At 44.6% G+C, this 24,919-nt stretch overlaps 2 protein-coding genes across 5 annotated transcripts in view; both read left to right on the top strand.

The window, feature by feature from the left end:
• The window catches only part of LOC109411881 (dedicator of cytokinesis protein 3), a 681,785-nt gene that overhangs the window by 649,502 nt on the left and 7,364 nt on the right, over nt 1–24,919 (top strand). The gene's annotated exons all lie outside the window — the stretch shown is intronic.
• On the top strand, nt 1,476–5,231 carry LOC134285542 (uncharacterized). Its single transcript, XM_062846541.1, has 2 exons — nt 1,476–2,276; nt 2,337–5,231. Exon 2 carries the CDS (start codon nt 3,048–3,050, stop codon nt 5,223–5,225), a length of 2,178 nt encoding a protein of 725 aa, XP_062702525.1. The 5' UTR covers nt 1,476–2,276; nt 2,337–3,047; the 3' UTR covers nt 5,226–5,231.

Here is a 24,919-nt window from a genome sequence, read left to right on the forward strand (position 1 = left end):
TAGGGTCTGGGACCATTTGGGTAGGGTGGCCTATTTTGGGCACTTGCTGCTATAATTCAGTCAATGTTGAACCAATTGACTTGAATTTTCGAAATCAAGTCAATTGGTTTCAAATTGACTGAGTTATAACAGCAAGTGCCCAAAATAGCCCCCTGCCCAAATGGTCCCAGGCCCTACATAGCCAGGTCGCAATTTTTGCATCGAAGAAAATTTTCACAAATAGTAAATTCCTCCTTCTTTTTACATAGGCTGTTCTTTCGAGTTATCTTTTAAAATAGTTTTCGGCATCAACCTGCCAATGTTTTCATCTAATAATTGCCCTTCTTTTAAACATAGGCTGTTCTTTCTAGTTACACTGTAAGGATAGTTGTTGGCATTCAACTAGTAATATCATCATTAGCGTGGTTCAAAAAATCGTTTTTGCTCCACACCGCTCATTCGATTCGTACCCAGATTCTAAGCCATCTCCCAAAAATTGAGCTAATTTGGTTGAAAATTGAGAGTGCACAAACCCTTCAAAGTTTGTATGGGAATTACTATGGGAAAAGGACGTTTTTCATTCAATTGACCGTAGCATTTCCCCAGGTGCCCTAGAGTGTTAGTTGACCCTTGGCAGTTCTAGGCTACTCTATCACCTACAACTTTGCCGAAGACCACATTCAAATCGGACGCCTCATTAATTAATTATCGATTTTTATCCAACTGGAGAAACTTTAACAGTGATCGTTCAGCTTCCCAGCAGGCAACATTGCTGCACATAGCGCCAAAGATAGCACACAGAAATCATGGCTACTATGTTTCAAGGCAAATTGCAGTGATGCCCATCGAATAGTGTAACCATCATGATCCAAGATTTTCATCCTGGACAAAAATCAATAGCTAATTAATGAGGCGTCTGATTTGAATGTGGTCTTCAGCAAAGTTGTAGGTGATAGAGTAGCCTAGGGCTGCCAAGGGTCAACTAACACTCTATGGCACCTGGGGAAATGCTACGGTCAATTGAATGAAAAACGTCCTTTTTCCATAGTAATTCCCATACAAACTTTGAAGGGCTTGTGCACTCTCAATTTTCAACCAAATTAGCTCAATTTTTGGGAGAAGGCTTAGAATCTGGTTACGAATCGAATAAGCGGTGTGGAGCAAAAACGATTTTTTGAACCACGCTAATCATCATAGGATATGTTCCCTTCTTTTATTAATACATATGTCGTTCTTTTGAGTTTATTGTTAAGCTGCTAACTTTTTTATCGTATATTTTCCCTTCTTTTAAACATTTCTGGTTTAGACTGATACAAGACAAGATAATTCGCATTACGAAAAGATCCTGGGCCGACCGGGAATCGAACCCCGTACCCTCAGTATGGTCTTGTTGAATACCCGCGCGTTAACGACTTCGGCTATATGGGCCAGCATAGACGCACGCACAAATGTACTGTTACGTTTAGTAATAAATTTGTCGCATAAGCCATCCATTAGTCAATAAGTGAGCATTATACTGAACCGTTGAACGAGAGCGCAAGCTGTCACGTGCCCAATCAGTTGAGCACCTCTGCCTGAAAGCTTTCATCAGCCCAGCCATCCTACGCACCCAACGATTAGATGCAGAAAATTACCACGCACAAATACCACTGATAGTCGATGCTGGAACGTGTGCGATCGCGACGGCGAACGAGAGTCAGCTTTGGTAAACCCATACCAAAGAAAAGTGGTGTTCAACACCGTCGTTCAACATCCATCAAGACACCATATCAGCCCGCACAAATCGCAGCTCCGAGTGGTGGTAACAATAACTCACACCACTTCAAGCTGTCGGGGGAAAAAACGATCGAGCAAACGGAGCTTCCACATTGTGCTGGAGTTCGATCTGGGATGCAGTCGCGCATCTGCGAGCAAAAGTAATTTAGCCGGACGACAATTAGAAGCACGTTTCCTGCATTGATCGGGTGCAATTAATATTCAGTAGTCGCGGGTGGAAAAAGTGTGACGCTGGTACAGCAGGATCCCGCAGGAGGAACCCACGTGAAAACTCCATCGAAAGCAAGAACCGGATCAATTGTTGGTCGCTCGGTTGATTCCGCGAGATCGTGATCTTCGACCAGGGCAAAGCGTGGAGCGCCGCATCGACCCGGAATTCCGATAGCTGGCTCCAGTCGGTCGGCATCGTGGTTGCTGAAAAGCAGCGACAGCTGACTGGCCGGCGCGACAGTGACCATCCGTCGAGAAAGTGCAACCGTCCGACACGCCGTAGTGGAAGAAACGCAAAAGGCCCCGCAAGGGTGAGTTGCAAGAACGCATTTTTTGAAACACGCCCGACTAAACATTCCTGTGTTCGACAGGGTTCTTTTTCCCGTTTTTCTTATTGGATTTTCGGCATTCTATCAGTCGGACCGTAGACTGGCGTGACATCGATCCACGATCGGCGAAGGACGATTCTTCAACCAAAGCAAATCCCCAGCGGGACCGTTCAGAGTCCGGTGACGGCGAGGGAGTGAACCCGACCGAAGAGAGGACGACTATATCGGTCACGTGAGTTTCTCCTCACGACGGGAGGTTGAATCCGATGGTGCTTTGTGGTGGTGCAGGGCAGGCCGCGAGCGGTCAAAAGCGGATGGGCTGGCAACTCGCCGTGCCAAGCGAACGGGCCGACCTGGTGGCGACGGATTGAGGCGGTACCGTGAGTACCTAATTCTAGTTTAAGACATGACTGCAAGACCATTAGCATAAGATTTAGCGAGGAGTAGGGTTCAGGTAGGCCGAAGAAAGATGGCAAATACATGTAATTAAAATGTTAATTTTGGCTTTGTGATTTCGTTGGTGTCTTGGCCCTTTTGGTGTCTGCTTTGTGTTTCGCTTCGGTAGTTTTTGCTCTGCCCCTACCGGGAAACTTGCAACACTGGCGCCCAACTGAAAATCCACACATTATGAACTACCGTTTAGCGTTTTGAGTTTTGGTTTTGTTGAGATTTGGATTTGTGCAATTTCGATTATCTGGCATACGATTATCGAAACAATTTTAGCCCTTACGCATATAAGATTCAACATAAGACATGGATTACACACACTTAACAGATGAGGAGGTGACGTATGAGTTGGCTCTGCGTCACGTGGTAAATTTAGGGCCTACCACCCACAGAGGAAAGGTCCTCCGTCTAAAGGCACTCGTCCAGGAGGAAGCCTTAAGAGATAACCAGCCCACTAGCTCAGCCCATGTAATGAGTCCACAGTCTAACATTGAACACTGTGAAACTCAGATACAGCAGCTGCACATTAGCACTGAAGCGGCCATTCGAACAGCCGATAGGGCTGCAATCAGTCAAAGCCGAACGCGTCTTATCCACTATCGCGACAGATTACGGTTAATCCACCCTCCGGTCGAACTGAGAGAGCTGCATGGGATGCTAACCATGCACGTGACGGTTTTGCTCAACAAAGTGAATGGTACTAGTGTAGTGAGTTGTGTGCAACGAGGTGAGAATGAGGTGAACCACACAAGTTCAACGGGTGCCATAAGAAGAAGCAACAACGAAGAGGAAGGAGCAGTCGGTGGAACGGCGGATGCCACGATTCCAGTGGGCAACAATTCAAATCAAGAATCCACACCACCGCCAGCATCACAGCCGCCTCTGATGACGTCATTCTCGGGTGGACAGGGACGAGGATTGCTGTTTTCGAGTTCGTTTCGAGCGCGAGACAACGAAGATGGAGGTGAAACACAGCCTAGACAACGGAACACCTCACCACCGCCTCCCTACCTTCCACGGGAGCGAGAAACATGGAACCGGACAGCTCGAGAAACACAATCACGAGAAGTTCACGAGCTGCAATCGAGATTAGTGGAGATGCAGGAAAGAGAGCGGCGGATGCACGAAGAATACTGCCGAATGCGGGACGACCTGGAGCGGCTAATCCGGCGAGATCGACCAGCACCGGAACGAGCGGACGATCGCCGAATACAGAAGGCGGTGCACAACTGGCCTTTCAAATTTCGCGGCGAGAAGGACACGACATCACTCAACGTGTTCCTAGATCGCGTGGAGACATTCGCGAGGTCGGAAGGTATGAGCGATGCCACACTCCTGAGTTCGATCAAGCATCTACTCCAGGAGGACGCAATCGACTGGTACTCGCGAGCAACATCGCAAAACCTGTTGCGGACCTGGGACCAGTTCAAGCGAGAGATCAGAAGGGAATTCCTGCCCAGCGGATACTCCCAAATTCTGCGTCTGGAAGCCAGCTTTCGATTTCAAGGAAGGGAGGAATCCTTTGCGAAGTTCTACCGAGACATCTCAGCGCTCTTCCGCTTCGTCGATCCACCAATTCCAGACGACGAAAAGTTCTTCCTGGTGAAGAAAAACATGAACGAGAACTACGCAGCCATCGTAACAGCAGCGAGGCCTCGTTCACTGGAAGAAATGGTGGAAGTCTGCACCGGATACGACGAGACGAGGATGCTTCTGAACAGGCAACGCAGGATTCCCATTCCGCACAGCGCGCTTCTGGAACCGAACTTCGCTACACCAGTAGTAACCAGCAGACCACCACCGATACAGCATCACCAACAGCCACAGCGATTCAACAGAGTTCACGCCGTGGAGGTAGAAGAAGGCGCATTCGAGCACGAAGCAGCGGAGGAAGGACCAGAAGACAATTGGCAGCACATCGACGAGCTGGTGGAGCAAGTCAACGCGTTGAAGTTGAACATTGAGCGGAGATCTGCGAGACCAAGCTTTGCCGCACGCGACGAAAGGCAGACAAGGCCAACGGATAGGTACAACCGGACAGAGGCTGACGTCCTGCGAGCAGCGCGGCAGTACACAAGAGAGGCGCAAACGCCGGCACAGCAGCAGCGGCCGCAAACCGCATCGTACCAGACTCGGCTACCACAACAACAGCAAGAACAGCCGCAAAGAGCACAGGGCTGGCATGCACGACAGTGGATGCCAAGCTCGGATCAGAGCGACAATAACCGAAGAAGCCAACGTATGCTGCCAGAACCAGCCAGGCAACGGGAAGATCGCCAAATACAACAGGAAGAAGCTCCGAACGGCCAACGAATAGCAATGCTTTGCTGGAACTGCGACGAGGAGGGTCACAGATTCATGGACTGTCCGAAGCCGCAAGCCATCCTATTCTGCTACCGTTGTGGAAGGAAAGGCTACTCGCTGCGCAGTTGCTTCACGTGCCGCATGGACGCGGTAAACTACCAAGCGGAGAACCAGCAGTAGAGGGGAGCAGCTCTCCGCAAAATCTCGGAGACCCCTCCGATATCCCGGAATTTCAAAACCTCAACTCAATCATTATCAACCCCGGAAGTGACAATCGACCGCACGCCGTCATATCAGTGCTGGGAAAGGAGTTGACAGCTTTGCTAGACAGTGGAGCGAACTGCTCTCTGCTAGGAGGAAGAAGAGTCGAACTGGCAGAGGAATGCGGATTGCAGAAAGGAACCGTCAGCGGCGGAATAAAGACAGCAGACGGCACGAGACACAGCATCGCAAACTTCGTCTATTTACCGATCGTGTACAACAACCGCAACGAAGTTCTTCCAGTGCTGTTGGTGCCTTCGATTCCAGACTGCATCATCCTGGGAATGAATTTCTGGGACAAATTCGGTGTAAAAGCGGTGTGTTGCACACTCGAAACGGAGCAGGAAGATCAGATCAGCGAAGAACAGGAGATGAAGCAGCTCAGTCCGGAACAGCAGAGGCGCCTGGAGCAGGCGATTCAGAAGTTTCCGAAAGCGGTAGATGGAAGATTAGGACGCACGAAGCTGTACGAGCATCGAATCGATGTAGGGAACGCACCGCCCCGCAAACAACGGCATTACCCCATGTCGCCGTACGTTCTGCAGGAGGTCAACAGAGAGATCGACCGGATGATCGCGCTGGACGTCATTGAGGAGGCGCAGTTCTCGCCATGGAACAATCCGCTGGTCGCCGTCAAGAAGAAGACTGGGCAGTATCGCGTCTGTCTGGACGCGCGTCACCTCAACTCCATCATGGTGAACGAGGGCTATCCGATACCCCAGATTGCAGCGATCACCAACAACCTCCGAAGCAGCAAATACATTTCTTCGATCGATCTCAAGGATGCCTTCTGGCAGCTACCACTTCATCCAGGTTCGAGACAACTGACAGCCTTCACCGTTCCATCCAGAGGCCACTTCCAATTCAAGGTGGTGCCTTTCGGGCTGTGTACAGCAAGCCAAGCCCTAGCGCGACTTATGACCCACCTATTCGCTGATCTAGAACCGCTGGTGTTCCATTACCTGGACGACATCATCATCTGTTCCGAGACATTCGAAGAGCACATCGCTCTGCTCGAAGAAGTAGCCCGCCGGCTACGACAAGCGAATCTCACGATTTCATCGGAGAAGTCCAAGTTCTGCCGGAAGAGCATGAAGTACCTCGGCTACGTAATCGACGAGCAAGGTTGGCGTGTAGACGACGAGAAGATCCAAGCGATTGTTCAGTTTCCGACTCCGACGACACGAAAAGAAGTGCAGCGATTTCTCGGTGTGTGCAACTGGTACCGACGCTTTATCGCCGGTTTCTCGCAGCTAGCAGCTCCGCTAACAAACTTGACATCAGGCAAGACCAAGTTCCGTTGGAATCCAATAGCTGAAGAAGCGTTCCTCAAGCTAAAAGCAGCTCTGGTTTCGGCACCGGTACTGGCGATGCCGGACTACAGCAAACCGTTCGCCATAGCGTGCGATGCCAGCGACACAGCAATCGGAGCAGTGCTAACGCAGGAGATCAACGGCGAGGAACATCCCATCAGCTACTTCTCGCAGAAGTTGTCAGCGTCGGAGAGGAAGTACTCGGTCACGGAACGGGAGTGCCTCGCAGTGATCCGAGCGATCGAGAAGTTTAGAGGCTACGTGGAAGGAATCCGGTTCGTTGTCCACTGTGATCATGCAGCACTCAGCTACCTGAAGTCGATGAAGAACCCGACGGCCTTGATGAGCCGGTGGCTGTTGCGTCTGAACGCGTTTGATTTCGAGATCCGGTACAGGAAGGGTTCCATCAACGTTGTCCCAGATGCTCTCTCGAGGACGGTGGCAGAAGCCGTTTTCACGGTAGACCAAGTTCAGGATCCGTGGTACAGAAAGCTGGTGGAAAGAGTGAAGAGCGAAGGAGATAAGTTCCCGGACTTCCGCATAGCCAACGACACGCTATTCAAGAACTGCCGTTGCAAGGACGAAGTGGGAGCAGTTTACCACAAGTGGAAGCAAGTCGTTCCGAAAAAAGAGCGATTCCAACTGATCCGCAGATACCACGACGAACCGGCAGCAGCGCATCTTGGTTTCTACAAAACCTGGCACAAGCTACAAGCCCATTATTACTGGCCACAGATGCAGCAGGAGATTCACGACTACGTCCGAAACTGTGCAACCTGCAAAGCGTGTAAAGCACCGGGATCGAAGATGATGCCACAGATGGGAAATCCGAAGCCGGCGAAGACTCCTTGGGAAATGATATCAGTAGACTTTGTCGGTCCGCTCACTCGTTCCAAACGAGGAAATACGGTTTTGTTGGTAGTAGTAGACTGGGTCAGCAAGTATGTGATTGTCAAGCCGATGCATACAGCGGATTCGCAGAAGATGGTGGAGTTCCTGGAAGAAGAAGTTTGTCTGAAGTTCTCTCGGCCGCGGCTGATACTGTCCGATAACGGGAAGCAGTTCGAATCGATGGTCTTCAAATCCTGGCTAGCGAAACACAAGATCGGCCACATGAAGACAGCGTTCTACTGTCCGCAGGTCAATAACGCCGAACGCGTCAACCGCGTCGTAGTAACCTGCATCCGAGCATTGTTGGACGGCGATCATAGAGAGTGGGACGAAAAGCTACCAGCGATCACGGCGGCGATAAACGCTGCTCGGCACGAGGCGACGGGCGTCAGTCCACACGAAGCCAACTTCGGACGGAACCTGTTGTTGCACACGGATCTGTACACGCAGCAGGAGCTCAACACACCAGAAGACCCGAAGGTAGCGCAGGACCTACGACTCTCGGCGATTCGTCGAATCCAGAAGCTAATCATCGAGCGGATCAAGAACAGCCACCAACGGGCGAAGCAGCGATACAATCTTCGCACAAGATCAGTAGCGTTCAAAGTCGGAGACTTGGTTTGGCGGCGATCGTTCGTACTCTCCTCGAAGGCGGACCAAATCAACAGCAAGCTTGAGCCGAAATTCGTTCCGGCCATCGTCAAGGAGATCATCGGGACGAACCTGTACGTGCTAGAGGATGTTCTGAGCGGCAAGAAGGGAAGGTTCCACGCGAAGGACATCAAGGCGGACTAAACGAACATGTGCAAGCTATGCAAACAGGCGGTGCCTGTCAACGAAGAAGCGAACGCTGAAGAAAACACCACAATTGGGCATTATTACAGCGAACAGGAAGGCAGAGAAGCTTCAACCGGATTCTGCACTTCCGTTACACCGATTTGACGACTATATCTACTGGAATCGTCATTCCCAGCAGCGAGATTCCGGGCTGTTCAAGCTAGGTACACAGGCGGTGCCTGTCAACCACGAAGCAGTCAAGCTAGCAGAAACACCAATCACTGGGAGATTTGATCACGAGAGCTGAAGGGGAGAAGCCGTCGCAATGCTGCTCCATCACAGCAACACCGATTGTGAGTCGACAGCAAGGATTTCCGTACATCCGTACGAGGTTCCACAATGTTAAAGCTATGTCCGCAGGCAATGCCTGTCAACCATGAGTACCATGCTCCAAAAACACGTAACATACGGGAAAATGGTAAAAAGTCAGGTGTGATGAGCAATAACTTCTTTACGACTACCTCTCCACCTCGACAAATCAGCCAGCTTTGTGGTAGACCACGATCTACGTCAGGAACAATGAACGATTTGCGTTTCCATCACCCGATCCGTCAGAAGGCCGAACAGTAGCAAGTGGAGAATCAACATGCGGTACCCAAACACTTCCATCGCGCCAGGAGGTGTACCGTGAGCCGTTCGCCAAGCGAGAGAAATGGCACCCTGTGATCCTGGAAACGGGACGCAGGTTTCTCGTCAAGGCACCAGATGTATTCTCTGATAGGAGGAGTGGAGACCCGGAGATCGACGACCAAACATCGGTTCGGCGCGGAGTCGAAGCTTACGGCCACTATCAGGCGCAGGGAGACAGCAACTGGAGAGCTTTGGGAGAGCAGGAGGATGTAGCAAGAAGCCTACAGCGGGCGCGGGAAATTGGAACCCTGAAAGCAATGCGAGTAAGGAGGCTCCAAATACCAGGACGAAGACACGCCAAACACCAGGACGAATCGACAGCCTACTGAAGGCGAGGGAGACTGGGACCCTGAAAACAGCAGTGAGTAGGGAGGCTCCAGATACCATGTCAAAGAGCGCCGCAACCATCAGCCTACAGCGGGCAAGGGAGACTGGGACCCTGAAAACAGTAGTGAGTAGGGAGGCTCCAGATACCAGTACAGAGAGCACAGCAGTCATCAGCCTACAGCGGGCGAGGGAGATTGGGACCCTGAAAACAGCAGTGAGTAGGGAGGCTCCAAATACCAGGACGAAGATGCGCAGCAACCAACAGCCTACAGCGGGCGAGGGAGACTGGGACCCTGAAAACCGTCGTGAGTAGGGAGGCTCCAGATACCAAACGATCCAGATAACGAGTGAAGCGCAACAACACCCCGAGGAACCCTCACACCGAAACACACTAAATGGTCATGCCGTTAGCCGATCGAGACAAATCGAGCCCATCTTCAAGAATTCGACCATCCTCACTACACAGAGCTATGAGTGGCACCACTACGAAGGAACAAAATACGATCTCGGCAATCCAAGCACATCCACGACTGGATGGTGCACACGAACCCTCAAGTGTTTCCAGTCAATTCGAATGCGTGGCCAAGGGTTAAAGATCTGGGGGTCGTCATGAAATCTTCATCCCAAAAGTAACGCGACCAGGGGCGCGGTAAAACCCTATTTCCCGGGCTCATGACGATTTAGATTAGTAAATTTTTCTTTTCTCAGAATATGCACAAACCAGAACAAACCAATATTGTCCTTGTAGATAGTCTGTAAATATAGCTTCTTAATGTTTTGTGTGCGATTAAGCCTATTTTAGTCAATACAATAGGCTAGAATCCGATTTGAATGTTTGCCGTAGGATTCGTGGAAGCTGGACAAGGACATTGGTCAGAGACGATTTGAGAGGTCGAAGATTTTGCCAGGCGCAGCTGGCGTGAAGTTTAGTTAGCATTAGGATTATGCAGTTTGGAGGATAGAGAAGATTTGGCAAGCGACCAAGGCTTGCGTATGAGTTTGGTTTTAGTTGAGGAAACGATGTAACTTGAGGTCTGCTCAAGAGTTAGGTTGACCGACTTGTCTCTGACCATCATCCTAGCAGGATGAGTAATGATTTTGTGAATTTTTCATAAATCGCTTGATCATCGATTTATGAAAAATTCTTCCGCTACGGTAGAGTTGTGTTACGTTTAGTAATAAATTTGTCGCATAAGCCATCCATTAGTCAATAAGTGAGCATTATACTGAACCGTTGAACGAGAGCGCAAGCTGTCACGTGCCCAATCAGTTGAGCACCTCTGCCTGAAAGCTTTCATCAGCCCAGCCATCCTACGCACCCAACGATTAGATGCAGAAAATTACCACGCACAAATACCACTGATAGTCGATGCTGGAACGTGTGCGATCGCGACGGCGAACGAGAGTCAGCTTTGGTAAACCCATACCAAAGAAAAGTGGTGTTCAACACCGTCGTTCAACATCCATCAAGACACCATATCAGCCCGCACAAATCGCAGCTCCGAGTGGTGGTAACAATAACTCACACCACTTCAAGCTGTCGGGGGAAAAAACGATCGAGCAAACGGAGCTTCCACATTGTGCTGGAGTTCGATCTGGGATGCAGTCGCGCATCTGCGAGCAAAAGTAATTTAGCCGGACGACAATTAGAAGCACGTTTCCTGCATTGATCGGGTGCAATTAATATTCAGTAGTCGCGGGTGGAAAAAGTGTGACGCTGGTACAGCAGGATCCCGCAGGAGGAACCCACGTGAAAACTCCATCGAAAGCAAGAACCGGATCAATTGTTGGTCGCTCGGTTGATTCCGCGAGATCGTGATCTTCGACCAGGGCAAAGCGTGGAGCGCCGCATCGACCCGGAATTCCGATAGCTGGCTCCAGTCGGTCGGCATCGTGGTTGCTGAAAAGCAGCGACAGCTGACTGGCCGGCGCGACAGTGACCATCCGTCGAGAAAGTGCAACCGTCCGACACGCCGTAGTGGAAGAAACGCAAAAGGCCCCGCAAGGGTGAGTTGCAAGAACGCATTTTTTGAAACACGCCCGACTAAACATTCCTGTGTTCGACAGGGTTCTTTTTCCCGTTTTTCTTATTGGATTTTCGGCATTCTATCAGTCGGACCGTAGACTGGCGTGACATCGATCCACGATCGGCGAAGGACGATTCTTCAACCAAAGCAAATCCCCAGCGGGACCGTTCAGAGTCCGGTGACGGCGAGGGAGTGAACCCGACCGAAGAGAGGACGACTATATCGGTCACGTGAGTTTCTCCTCACGACGGGAGGTTGAATCCGATGGTGCTTTGTGGTGGTGCAGGGCAGGCCGCGAGCGGTCAAAAGCGGATGGGCTGGCAACTCGCCGTGCCAAGCGAACGGGCCGACCTGGTGGCGACGGATTGAGGCGGTACCGTGAGTACCTAATTCTAGTTTAAGACATGACTGCAAGACCATTAGCATAAGATTTAGCGAGGAGTAGGGTTCAGGTAGGCCGAAGAAAGATGGCAAATACATGTAATTAAAATGTTAATTTTGGCTTTGTGATTTCGTTGGTGTCTTGGCCCTTTTGGTGTCTGCTTTGTGTTTCGCTTCGGTAGTTTTTGCTCTGCCCCTACCGGGAAACTTGCAACAGTACTTACCATTAACTAAGAGTTCACCCTTCTTATTTTCATGAACTGTTCTTTCGAGTTAGAGTTCGAGACAGGCTGAAACACGTGAGGCTGAAATCACAAATGTTTGGATACATAAGGCTGAATCTCGAAAATATGAAAAGCCTGTAGTTGAAAATTGAAATAGTGATACGGCTAGTTTTCAATTGGTGTCGTTAATACAAAAGCAGTCGCTTACAAAACCGCTCTTGCAGTACTATGCTCATAAGCATAATATCATTCGATTTTTATACGCAGTATACAGTGGTTCCCAGGTGACACATAGTCGTGATAGTATGTCTCAAAAGAATAGACTATGCTAAAAAGAATGAAAAATCTCTTATGAGAATATTTTCAACGACGTATGCATTCTAGAATGTTCATCATTTTCTATCTTCAGCCTTTTGTTATTGCAACCTTAAGTAATGCTTACATTGTTACAGCCTTATGTGCATTCAGCACTTCGAGAGTCAGCCTTAAGTTATCAGTACACACTTTGCCAAGTGTGCTGATTTTTCCACACGCATAAAGCAGCAACTCAAATATCTTTTTTTTTTTTTTTTTTTTTTTTTTTGAAGAGTGACCAGGTGGAGCTGCAGGACAGCTGATAGCAAAGCCTGGACCCTTTCCCAACTTTCCCCCTACTAGGACCAATACTCACGATGGACTAGACGATGTCGTCAACTTGAGCAAAGTGTGTAGTAATTAGCATTGGGTCGTAGTAGTTTTTAAAAATACTGTCTTTTCCCATCGCAATAGTGTTTTGATCGAATGGAAGCTCCAAAGATGATTTGATAATTGAACAATATTTCAATAATCGAAAATCTCCGAGGTCACTGGACAACATTCAGAGATAAAAAAGGGTGTCTATGGCTATGTTAACGCCTTCAGAGTACTATTCTTAAGAAATATACAAAGAGCAAAAAGAAAAAAAAAAAATGTGTCGTAGCTAATTTTTAAACATTTGATATTTCTGAAAATTATTCGAAGACAGTTACCAGAGCTAGCGTTTTTAGCCGATATGGGCAACTAGTTTTTCTGACAGCTTCCCCAAACAATATTCAGATGATATCCTCAATTATTTTATAATACATTCTGAAAATTATTTCAAGCTGATTACCAATAGTGTCAATAACCGATGTTAGTCATTGACAGCACCAGCATCATCCCCAAATAACTCTCATATTAGTGTTAGATAACACTTTTTGAGCTTCCATTCGATATTGTAAAGAAATTTGTCAAACCCTATTTGTCAAAATATAGTCAATAATGTATCAAATTGTGTTCCTAATTTCGCTAGTCGTATTCTGCATATCTGTGATCATCTCAGTCCAAAGTAATATTATATCCAGCGTAACCCTTTACATTGTCAACCGTCCTAAGTCCTAACTAAATTCCTGCTTATTTTGATCAGTGAAATAATACCGTCTAAGATATAAAAACAAAAAAGTTCAGTCAACTGATTTTTGTCAAAAATAAAAATGATAATGATTTTTGTTAACTTTTATAAATTCACAAAACCCATAAAAATAAGAAATACAAATATAAACTCCTATAATCAACAGTTTTATCTTTCCCTAATCAGTCCATAATTTTCTAATTGTAATGAATCTAATCTGTAAGGCTGTAAGTCAACTTATCCTAGCGCCCTGTGTACTTTCGATTTCAAGTAATGAATGATGAGTGTAACGCAGAGGCCTCCCCTACCCACTCTTGCGTTACGTTAAATTTAACAATTATTGTTAAATTGGAGAAAATTCAATGAATACAAAGATTAGGTCTATACAAGCTGAATTATAACTTGTCTTGAACTTGTGATAAATGCACAACGGATACTCCTTTGGTTCCCATTAGCACTTACGGCCGATTCCTTCACTTGCGCTCAACTCGTAAACCAGATATATCTAGCTCAAAGTCCAAGCGGTGGTGAATAAACTGGCACTAAAGTGCTAATGGGTTAAGCCCTCCCATCGCGTCAAGATTGAATATCCAGGGGGAGGGCAGTTGATTGCAATAAAATTTTAAAATAATAAAGATTGCTTGTCAACTATTATGTATTTGTTCCACCTACAAATACTATGAAAAATGTTCAAATTCGTTCAATTGTCCTATCGGTCCTACCTAGATAAACCATGTCATTTTCTCAAGCGTAGCCTAGAAATGTCAACCTAGTCATACACAAGTAACGTTGTTCAGTTAAGAAAAAGCAGTCAGTTTTTGTCCAAAATGTCACGTCGAACGCATTGACGTCAACAATGCGTTTAAGTGTTCGCACGTTAGCTTCGAATCTATCAGCACAATTAAGTGCTGCAAATCTCCTTCCCACTATTAATTCTTCGGTCGATTTTAATTGCTTTATTTAAAGAAAATATGACCAACTAACATTCTAAAAATTCGAAAAAGCGACTATGACATTAATGAATTACTAATCAAAATCAACCGAGAAACGTGGGAAATAGAGCCCAAACAACATTTTGAAGTCAGCTGGCTGTAAAAGGTTCCAAAACCTGTCACAAATCCTACAATACTTTTATTAGGATTTGTAACGATCATCAAAATCTTCCTCAATCCAACCGACTTGGAACTATTGCTTGGGAATAGACTCTAATGAGCCCTGGCGGATCCTCCATGTTTATCGAGCATGTCTGATGCATATGATCAGCCATACTCCATCTGCAGCAGCCGGTTCTTGATGAACCGTTGGAGGCGCATTAAAGTGTTGAAAAGGTGATATGTTTCACTAAAGAACACTACATTACAATAATCAAAATGAAACTCCTTCACTTTAATACCGTCAACCCCTGCGAACTTGGCCAGGGACATAAAGCAGCACTCAAATATCCACTTTATATTTTAGGTGTTAAGTCGATGTTGAAACTGATGTTTGCCTGTTGGTTAATGTTTCCGTTCTTTCGCATACATGCACAAACAAATTCGGGTCGCTCATAAACCACTTAGACATTTTGGAAGAGGGAGGTCTGGTCAAAGTCCACGCTCCATACAATTTTCGAAATTTTATATGGTCAAAAGATGACAAGAGAGAGAAGGGGGATCTGAGTTGTTCAAATTTTGGTTTTCGTGGTTTATAAACGACCCCTTACACACAATGATCGAATAGTTCACCCTTCTTAGTTCCATTAGCAGTTTTTTTTTTCGAATTGGTACAAACCGCGAAATGGCTGACCGCGAAACGGTGCAGACCGCAAAGTGGTCTACCGCGAAATGGTATCATCCGCGAAATGTCATACCGCGAAATGGCACACCGCGAAATAGGTTACCGCGAAGTGGTTTACCGCGAAATGTTATACAATCTAAAGATACATAACAACCCCCATTTTTTATTGTAAAAGTGACATTTACAATACATGCTATGGTGGAAAACCATAGGGTCTGTTGTTACTCTATCGTTTTAAACAATTGAAATCATGGTAACTACCATTCATTTCAGCGTGTTGTAACAATACATTCTGTTGTATCTCTATGATCTTTTTTATCAGGGTTACCACCTGAAAACAGCTAAATGTACAGGTTTTTCCGTCTACATACATATCTTTCACGTCACGGGATTCGTGATGTGCTTGCACGTCCTGCGTGCAGACTACGTACTAAACAGGGATGCCTGGTTAAATTTTCAAATGTCTTCACAAGGCATGCTAAAATCTCGGCTAAAATGTCTACTCACTCCATATTTTGGTTTTAGTATTTATAAAATTAAGCTTAAAAATCGGAATTTATGCAAGGTTCTCTCTGCGCTCTATATCAAGTGATATAGAATGGTATCACAGACAAACAGACATATCACTTGGAACAAAATGCGGTTAAAATCATCGTAACGAAACATAATCGCCCAATGCTAATTATGCTGTGCTTAGCAAACTCACTGAGTAGATGGCGGTAGTGAGCAAACGTCAAAGAGGAGTAAAAACGATGCGAACGCCGTGGGCGACCGATTTGCGAACTAACAAATATTTGAATTATCCGTTAAAAAGGGAAACGATGGAAGGTGAGTAGAGTGAGACGTCTGTTTGTCTGTGATGGTATCATATATCAAGAAAGGCGTTGACATTATACAGACATGATATAACTAAACTTACAGAAAATATTCATTTCAATATGGAAATTGCTTATCAGATTCCTCAAAGACATTGTGAGGGGATTTCGGAGATATTCTGAATTGTAAACACAAAACTCAAGTAAATGTTGGAAGCAATCGCGAAGAAACTCTGACAGCATTGCAAGACATTTTGGTAAAAAATCCGTATAAAACCTGAGTACATTCGTGGAAACTCCTGCAATGAATTCCAAGGATTTTTTTTAGTTCTTTAAGAAAATTTAACTTTATTTCAAAATAGCTTTAGTAGGATTCTGGGGAGAATTATAGTAATTCGAATGTTTGTAGTATTTCTGGCAAATTTTATTGGTAATGTTTGTATTATCTTCATTCCTGTTTGAATTCTACAAGGAGTTTCTTTTGTAATTCCTCCGTGAGTTGCTTGTGGGATTCATCTAGAACTTTCTTTTGTACTTCCTCCAGGAGTGTGGAATGCCGTCAACAGTTTCTTCTGGGATTCCTGCAGTTTTTTTGTGACTCCCCATGGAGTCACTCCAGAAGCTTTACAAGAATATCCTCAGTTCACCGGGAAGTGCTGGAATTCTTCCAGGAGATTCGCGGGTGTTCCTCCTCGAGCTCTGCGGAAATTTCTCTTGGAGTTCTTCGGGAATTCCTCCTAGGAGTTAATCAGCATTTCATTGGAAATCCCTCCAAGAACTCCTTAAAGGTTTTTTTTTTGAGAATACCTTCAGGAGTTCCTCTAGTCGTTCCTCGAGAATTTCTCGGAAATCGAGAGTTCCTTCAGAAGATCCTTGGGAAATCCTCCGGGAGTTCCTCATGAAATCCTCCAAAAGTATCACAAGGAATTCATCCATAGGTTTGCCCTGAATTCCCTCCAGGAGTTTCTCGCGAATCCCTCCAAGAGTTTCTCGGGAATTCTTCCAGGAGTTTTTTCGAGAATCCCTTCAAGAGTTCTGTGGGAATTGGGCTGATGGTTCTCGGCGAGAATCGCCCAGCGCAGCGATCCAACACACTGCAGTGCGTCCGATGTGGTCGAACGCTGACCGAAGGAAGAGGAAGAGTCGTGGCCTCCTATGATCTCGTCAGCAGCTGTCAGTTGATAGGACAAGCGTTACTCCGGGTAGGAAATGTGCGTGCGTTATCAATTGTCTATTGATATGTTGAGGGACAAGACTCTAAATACACTGAGAGATGCTCATTGTCAGACACATACTACACAAGTTCCTCGGAAATTCTTCCAGGAGTTTCTCGGGATTTTCTTTAGGAGTTCTTTGTGAATTCCTCCACAAGATCCTCGGGAATTCCTCCAGGAGGTCCTCGGGAATTCCTCCAAGAGTTCCTCGGATGTTCTTCCAGGAGTTCCTCAAGAATTTTTCCAGGAGTTCCTCCAGTTCCAGAGTTCGTGAGAAATTCTTTCAGAAGTCATCGGGATTTCCACCAGGAATTCATCGGGAATCGCACCAGGAATTCCTTTGAGAGTTTCTCGGGAATACCTTGAGGAATTCCTCCTGGGGTTTTTGAGCAAGAGCATGAGCATGATGGACCGCCCGCATTTGCTCCTCTGTTATTGCAAGGACATCTGCATTTTTACATTGAACCAACAGATGAAGCTTGGGACTAGCCAGGAATTCCTTCTGGGGTTTTTCGGGATTCTCTCCACGAGTTAAGTGTTTCTCAGAAATATCTCCAAGAATTCCACGAAAATTCCTTCGGAGTTTCTTTAGGTTTTCCGGTAACCTACTCCAGGAGTTTCCCAGGAATTCCCGAGGATTTCTTTAAGGTATTCATAAGAACATCAAGATAAATTTGTGAAGAATTCTCGTTAAAATGCGAGAAAAAATCCCGAAGAGCTCCTGGAGGAATTCTCAAAGAACTCCTTTAAGAATTCCCGAATATCTCCTCTCGTGCAGAGATTTTCGAGGAACTCCCGCAAGAATTACGGAGGCGCTTATGTAGATGATTCTCGAGGAACTCTTGGAAGAATTCCCGAGGACCTCCTGGAGGAATTCCCAAGGAACTCCTGAAGGAATGCTCGAGAAGCTCCTGGGTGAATTCCCGAAAAGCTTCATGAGCAGTTCTCGAGAAACTCCTGGAGGAATTCCGAGGAATACAAGAAGAAATGACCTAGGAACTGCTAGAGAAATTGCAGAGGATCTCTTTGAAGAAGAAATCCTCCAGAAGGATCTCTTGAAGAAATTCTCGGCAAACTCCTGGAGGAGTTTGCAAGGAACATCCGAGGAACACCTGTAGAAATTCCAAAAAAAAAACTCCTGGAGAAATCCCGAGAAACTCCTGAAAGAATTCCCGGGGATTTCCAGATGGAATTCCCGAGGAACTCCTGGAGCAGTTCCGAAGAATACAAGGAGAAATTTCCTGGAAACTCCTGCAAAATATGCAGAGGATCTCTTTGAGGAATTTCCGAGGAACTCTTGAAAGATTTGCCGAAAAACTTCTGAAGAAATTCTCGGCAAACTCCTGCAGGAATTCTGGGGGGAAACTTTTAATGTAATGGCAGCGAGAACTATGATGAAGTGATGTTTATAAAGCTTGATGAGATTTCGGTTCGTATTTTGGTGAGAGGAATTTTTCTGGGATTCCACCGGTAGCGCTGTGAAGTTCTAGAAAAAAAAAACTGAGACAACGGACAAAGCTTTATGAGAAATTTGATGGAATTAAATGGATATCCATTAAATATTTTTTTTGCGATTTTTTGCCATTCAATAAGAAGATTTTTCTTGGGGTTTCGTAGAAGATCCTTTTGATTTTTTTTTAGGAATTCTTCCAAAAAGTGCACCATGAGTTCACCGGGAATATTCATAAAGTTTCTTTGGTGCTTTCAATAGAAGTTCTGAATTCGTCTAAAAGTTAATGCATGAGTTTTCCCAGAAGTTCCTCCAAGAGTTTCTCCTGAAATTCCACCAGGAGTTATTTTGGACCTGGAAGGGGTAGAATTTTAACCGGAGTTTATTCAGGTAATCCGTCCAGTATGTACTTAAATATTCATTCTGATATTCCCGCAGGAATTCCTTCTGAGATTTTTCTATGAGTTTCTTCCGAGTCTTCTTCAAGAATTCATTTTAAGGCTCATCCAGGAGTCCCTCCAGTGATTTTTCCAGGAGTTCTTCTTGAGATGCATCCAGGACCAGGAGTTCCTTCTGGAATCGCTCCAGGAGTTCTTTTGGGTTTTCTCAAGGAGTTCCTTCTCCGGAATTTTTTTATAGGATTCATCCAGGATTTTTTTATCGGATTCCTCCGGGAACGCTTTACTTCAGGAACTTTTTCGGGGATTCCTACATTGATTCCTGCCAAAATTTCTCCAGGAACTCCTTCTAGGACACTTGCTATAGTTCCATCTGGAATTCCTCTTAGTTCTTCTCCTAATATTACACAGGAGTCACAAGTCGGATGTCTTAAAATTTCACCCGGGATATCTTTCGGAATTTCCTTATTAACAGCTTCCGCAATTCCTTCAGGAACTTCTTCCGGGATTCCTTATAGAATTTATGCAGGTTATTCTGGATTTTTTTTTCATAAGTTCATTCTGGAATCGTCTCAGCTATTCTTCATGAAAATTCTCGAGGGGTTTCTGTTAAGAACTTTGTATGGAAGTATTTCAAGACCTCCATTATTTGGAAACATTCTACACCTTGAAATCGAGGGGAAAGATGGAAGCGTGGACCTCCCGTAGCAAACGCTTCTAGATAACACGATATATTCAAACATGTTCGAAAATTTTAATATGATGATGTGTGCGGTGATTTGCTAAAAAAAAGGTTGATTAGTGCGGCAAGATTCACTGAAAAGAGAATAAAGGATTAAGTAATAAATACTAAATATAGCATAAGTGATACGCTTGTTACAGTTACTATTTTAAAAAATGATATTATTATACAATTAAACTACCTGAATCCCCTGAAACAAAAGGTTTATTAGCAGTTAAACACAAAACATTAATTAAAATATAAACATTACGAAAATACATCAAATTTTAATCTGGAATGCTACCACTTTTGGCAGCAAAATAGCAAGATTAAAATTTGATGCAATTTGGTAGATCTTACACCGTAACGTACCGTTTTAAGGTGATTTACCCACGTTACGGGACGAAAAAAAAAATCTGAATACATTCCAAAATGAACTGGAGGAATCTAAGAAAAAAAAAACTAGTAAAGGAATACCTGAAAGAACTTCTAGATGAATTTCATAAGAAACTCATGGAGGAATCTCGGAAGGAATTTCTGTAGAAAGCCTGGAAGGGATCTTTGAAGGAATCCCGTAAGGAATTCCTGGAAAGAAATCCCGGATGGAACTTCTGAACAACTCCCGGAAGAATGTCTTGGAGCAATCCTAGATAAATTTGTAAAGACAATTTCTGAAGAATTTCCAAGAAGAAATTCTGGAGGAATCGGAGAATGAATGCTTGGAAGAATATCGGTACGAACTCTTTAAGGAATATCAAAAAAGGTTCCTGAAGGAACCCTAGAATGAATTTCTGGAGGTGTCTCAGAAGGAGTTCCTTGTTAAACTCAAGAGAAAACCCTGGATCCAAGTACCATGTCATATAAGAATTACGACAGCGTAAGTTTCTGCCTGGCTTCTAGAGGGATGTTTTATGCAAACATATCTAGACACCCTTCACTTATAGTAATGATCAAATCACATTCAGGAATGATTTTTGGGCCATTTCACTCCATCTTGGCATTTTAGACTTTGTTTCCCTACATGAATCAGAGAGGATGCGTTTAGTATGGTAGCACAGAGGTCCCGAAATAGTTTAATTTATAAAAGGCGGTAGCCCTCCCAGATCAGCCTTTCCCACCCATGTATTTTTTCCATAAACTGGATAAATATAGGGTAAAAGGGTATAATGCGCCCCACCGGGGCAAGACGCCCCCTTCATTTTCTAGCGCTTCAAGCGCTTTTCGCATGCGTGATCGATTAGAAATCTTAAATATTGAAGAAAAATCGCCCTCAAGCTTGTCCGTTAGTTGATTGGTACAGAAAAGCAATAAAAATATCAAAAAGTCTGAAATCGCGGCTTTTGGCGTAATATTTTACCTCCTGTAAGCTGACTTTATTGTAAACGCAGCTAGCTCTGTTTGCTTGGGCTATTTTGCAACTATTATGCAGTTAACCCACGAGCGATCGCGCTGTTGTATTTTGTACAACACGTTGAAAAAATCTCGCTTTTTGTACTCAGCATTAGCGTGGTGTTGACGCAGGTAGTCAACCGCGCGAGTTACGGAAGGTTAAACACTTAGTAAAAGACCCTCCTAGGATAAGCATATAACAGCTATGGCAGATTATGCACGAATACGGATTCCCGGATAAACTGATACGGTTGATCAAGGCGACGATGGATCGAGTGATGTGCGTAGTTCGAGTATCAGGGACACTCTCGAGTCCCTTCAAATCTCGCATAGGGCTACGGCAAGGTGATGGTCTTTCGTGCTTGCTGTTCAACATTGCTTTGGAGGGTGTAATAAGGAGAGCGGGGATAAACACGAGTGGGACGATTTTCACGAAGTCCGTTCAGCTGCTTGATTTCGCTGATGATATTGATATTATTGCTCGTAAATTTGAGACGATGGCGGAAACGTACATCCGACTAAAGAGTGAAGCCAGGCGATTAGTCATTAATGTGTCGAAGACAAAGTATATGATGGCAAAGGGCTCCAGGGAGGAATCACCGCGCCCGCCACCCCGAATTCATATCGACGGTGATGAAATCGAGGCGGTTGAAGAATTCGTGTACTTGGGCTCACTGGTGACCGACGACAACGACACCATCAGAGAAATTCAGAGGCGCATTGTGGCAGGAAATCGTGCCTACTTTGGACTCCGCAAAACTCTACGATCGAATAAAGTTCGCCGTAACACGAAGTTAACCATCTACAAAACGTTGATTAGACCGGTCGTCCTCTATGGGCACGAAACATGGACCCAACGTGCAGAGGACCAACGCGCCCTTGGAGTTTTCGAACGGAAGGTGTTGCGTACCATCTACGGCGGAGTGCAGATGGAAGACGGGACTTGGAGAAGGCGAATGAACCACGAGCTGCATCAGCTGCTAAGAGAACCAACCATCGTCCATACCGCGAAAATCGGGAGGCTACGGTGGGCGGGTCACGTCATCAGGATGTCGGATAGCAACCCGACTAAAATGGTTCTCGAGAGTCATCCGACCGGTACAAGAAGACGTGGAGCGCAGCGAGCTAGGTGGGTCGACCAAGTGGAGGACGATCTGCGGACCCTACGCAGAGTGCGGAACTGGAGGCAAACAGCCATGGACCGAGTGGAATGGAGGCGGCTACTATGTACAGCAGAGGCCACCCCGGCCTTAGCCTGATCGGTAAGGTAAGTAAGGATAAGCATGTGGTGGAATTATTCTCTGGGACAGTTTTATCACGGGGCTGGACGTTTTTCTTTTGATGGGACGTATTGCCCCGTTTGTTTTGAAACGGCAAATTTTGGAACGTTTTCGAAAAACGTTTCAAAGCTTTCATAGCCGTCCCTCCAAAGGCAAAGTTCGCATGCAATACTTCACTGACTTCAGGAACAACGATTTGCAGTGGACAATAGATGGAATAAGGCGCCAGATTTAGCTATATTGCCATTTCCGCTTAAGGGGGGCATATTATACCTGTTACCCTATGCAGGCATAGAGCTAGAGTGATCATACCAAATGAAGTCCTTGTTTGTCCTGAGATTCAGAGTGTAGTAATTTGTGTTCATCAAATTTTTGCTGGTAGAAGAAAACCATGTGAATGTTCTGTCTAAGTGTACCAAGCACAAATAAGCTTTATAACTAGCCTTGTTGTTCAATGTTCAATCACGGCTCCTGATTTAATTATCAGCATGAGGTGTTTCGATATAACTCAAGTATTCACAACCAGTTGATCTTTCTATTTGTTTATTTGTTATTTACTATCAACTAACTTATGCCCTAATGATATTGGATCTACATAAAATCAATTTAAAATTATCGAAAACAAATTGATTTTAAAATACAGTGGTTCGGTCTGGCTGAATTTGATTTGTAAAAATGGTTATTAGCGCCATCGAAATATGATTTGATCTTCTAAAATCCGTATTCTTAATAACGTGCTTAATTATCTCACAGATTGTTACTATGATTTGGTAAGAAGTTAGAAATCCCACGGCGATGATGAAGTGTTCATCTTCTGGACCAAAATTTAAATATTTCACTGATTCCATGGGTTGGTTTAAAGTTCACTCTGGTTGGATGTAATTTTATTTTATGCAATTCGGTTTCATAATTTCTATTTTATACTACTGATTTCAGTATCATAATGACCAACTTTTCCATACCGGTTCATAATGCAACTGGAATGAGTTGCATAATGGAAAATACTTGCATAATGTTCATAATGCAACTCATTTGAGTTGCATTATGAACATTATGCAACTTAAATGAGTTGCATTATGGAAAATTCATTGCATAAAATTTTGTATGGAACGCGTTGCAAAACTTGATTTTTTCAGCACTCTTCGTATTCATGTACGACTCGTGCTGAAAAATCAACTTTTTGCAACTCTTCACATCACACTTAAATTGAATCGCCAACCTCAGCCAACGGATTGCCGAGAATCCAACAGCCGAGAATCCGGTAATAATTTTCACTGAACCTCGATAAAAGTTTTACCGAGATGTTGTTAAAACTTTGCCGAGATCTCGGTAATCCATCTTTTTACCGAGATCTCGGCAAAGTTCACCGAGACTCGGTAATGGTTTACCGAGACTCGGTAATGGTTTACCGAGAATCAGTAAATATTTTACCGAGATATCAGTTGTTGGATTCTTGGTAAACCGTTTACCGAGATCAATTTCTGAATTTAAGTGTGTAAATAACTATTTTGCCTGTTTTGCCAAACAGAAATCTTGAACTGCTAGAATTACTGGTTTTTGAGAACTTTATCATTTTTTTTCATCCAATTGGTTAAGAAAACTTTATTTTCCAAAAAAATGGCCTTTGGTTCGGTTTAGCAGAACTCCGATCATATGTTCACGCTACGTTCATTAATACTTTTAATATTTGTAAAATATCCAGTCAAATATCCCATTTTTATCCATGATGTATGATTTTTTTTTGCAGGATTTAGAAATATTATTTAGGAAAACAAAGCACTTTAGGTTACACATGCTCAAGTAAAACGATGGTTTTAATTTGTTTTATTTTATTATCCTTCAAAGATACGTGTTTATAAGGCGCATTAAATTTATCGAAGTACAAATGCCTATTTCACCAGAGAAAAATGACTCGCACCACTATTTCTGGTCATAGAAAGCTAATTTTAAGTTGAAAAAGTTTAGCTGAAATAATATCGCAAGTCATATTTTGCCTTGTATTTTGCAACTTGAATAGTTTTTTTTTACATTTTGTAACATAGCTGAATACGGTTATGCAACAAACATTGATAAAGCTTTAGAAAAGAAACTGAATTTTCATCCTCAATTAGAAAAAGAAGACGTGTAGTTTATTGAAAGTTGTCAGAATTATGTACTGTAAAACATACTTACTAAGAAACATTATCAAGTATGCTTTGATTCATATAGAACATGATTATAACATCTCAAATATGTTGCCGAAGCTCCACCTTCTGCGCTTTTTCGGTCATATATCTGTCTGAAAAACGGTTTTATTGTTATGAACCAAAACACAGTAACTGGTCATATTGGAGTCGAAATAATTCCTATAGAACATGTTATGTTACTTGGGACGCCTACATATGGGGTGTTCTTGGTCGTATGAATAGCCATTTCGTCTGACCGCTCGTGAATGTTGACGGCAGTGCTTCAGTTGTTTTCATGAGGTCTCGGCTGACGTGCTTCCATCTCGTTGACCCTGTAGACTTCAACTGGAAGACCACGTTGTGCGAC

Source organism: Aedes albopictus, chromosome 1, assembly GCF_035046485.1.
Source record: "Aedes albopictus strain Foshan chromosome 1, AalbF5, whole genome shotgun sequence".
Taxonomy (NCBI): domain Eukaryota; kingdom Metazoa; phylum Arthropoda; class Insecta; order Diptera; family Culicidae; genus Aedes; species Aedes albopictus.

Coding starts and splice junctions, on each gene's coding strand:
- LOC134285542 (XM_062846541.1), top strand. CDS start 3,048: ATGGATTACACACACTTAACAGATGAGGAGGTGACGTATGAGTTGGCT.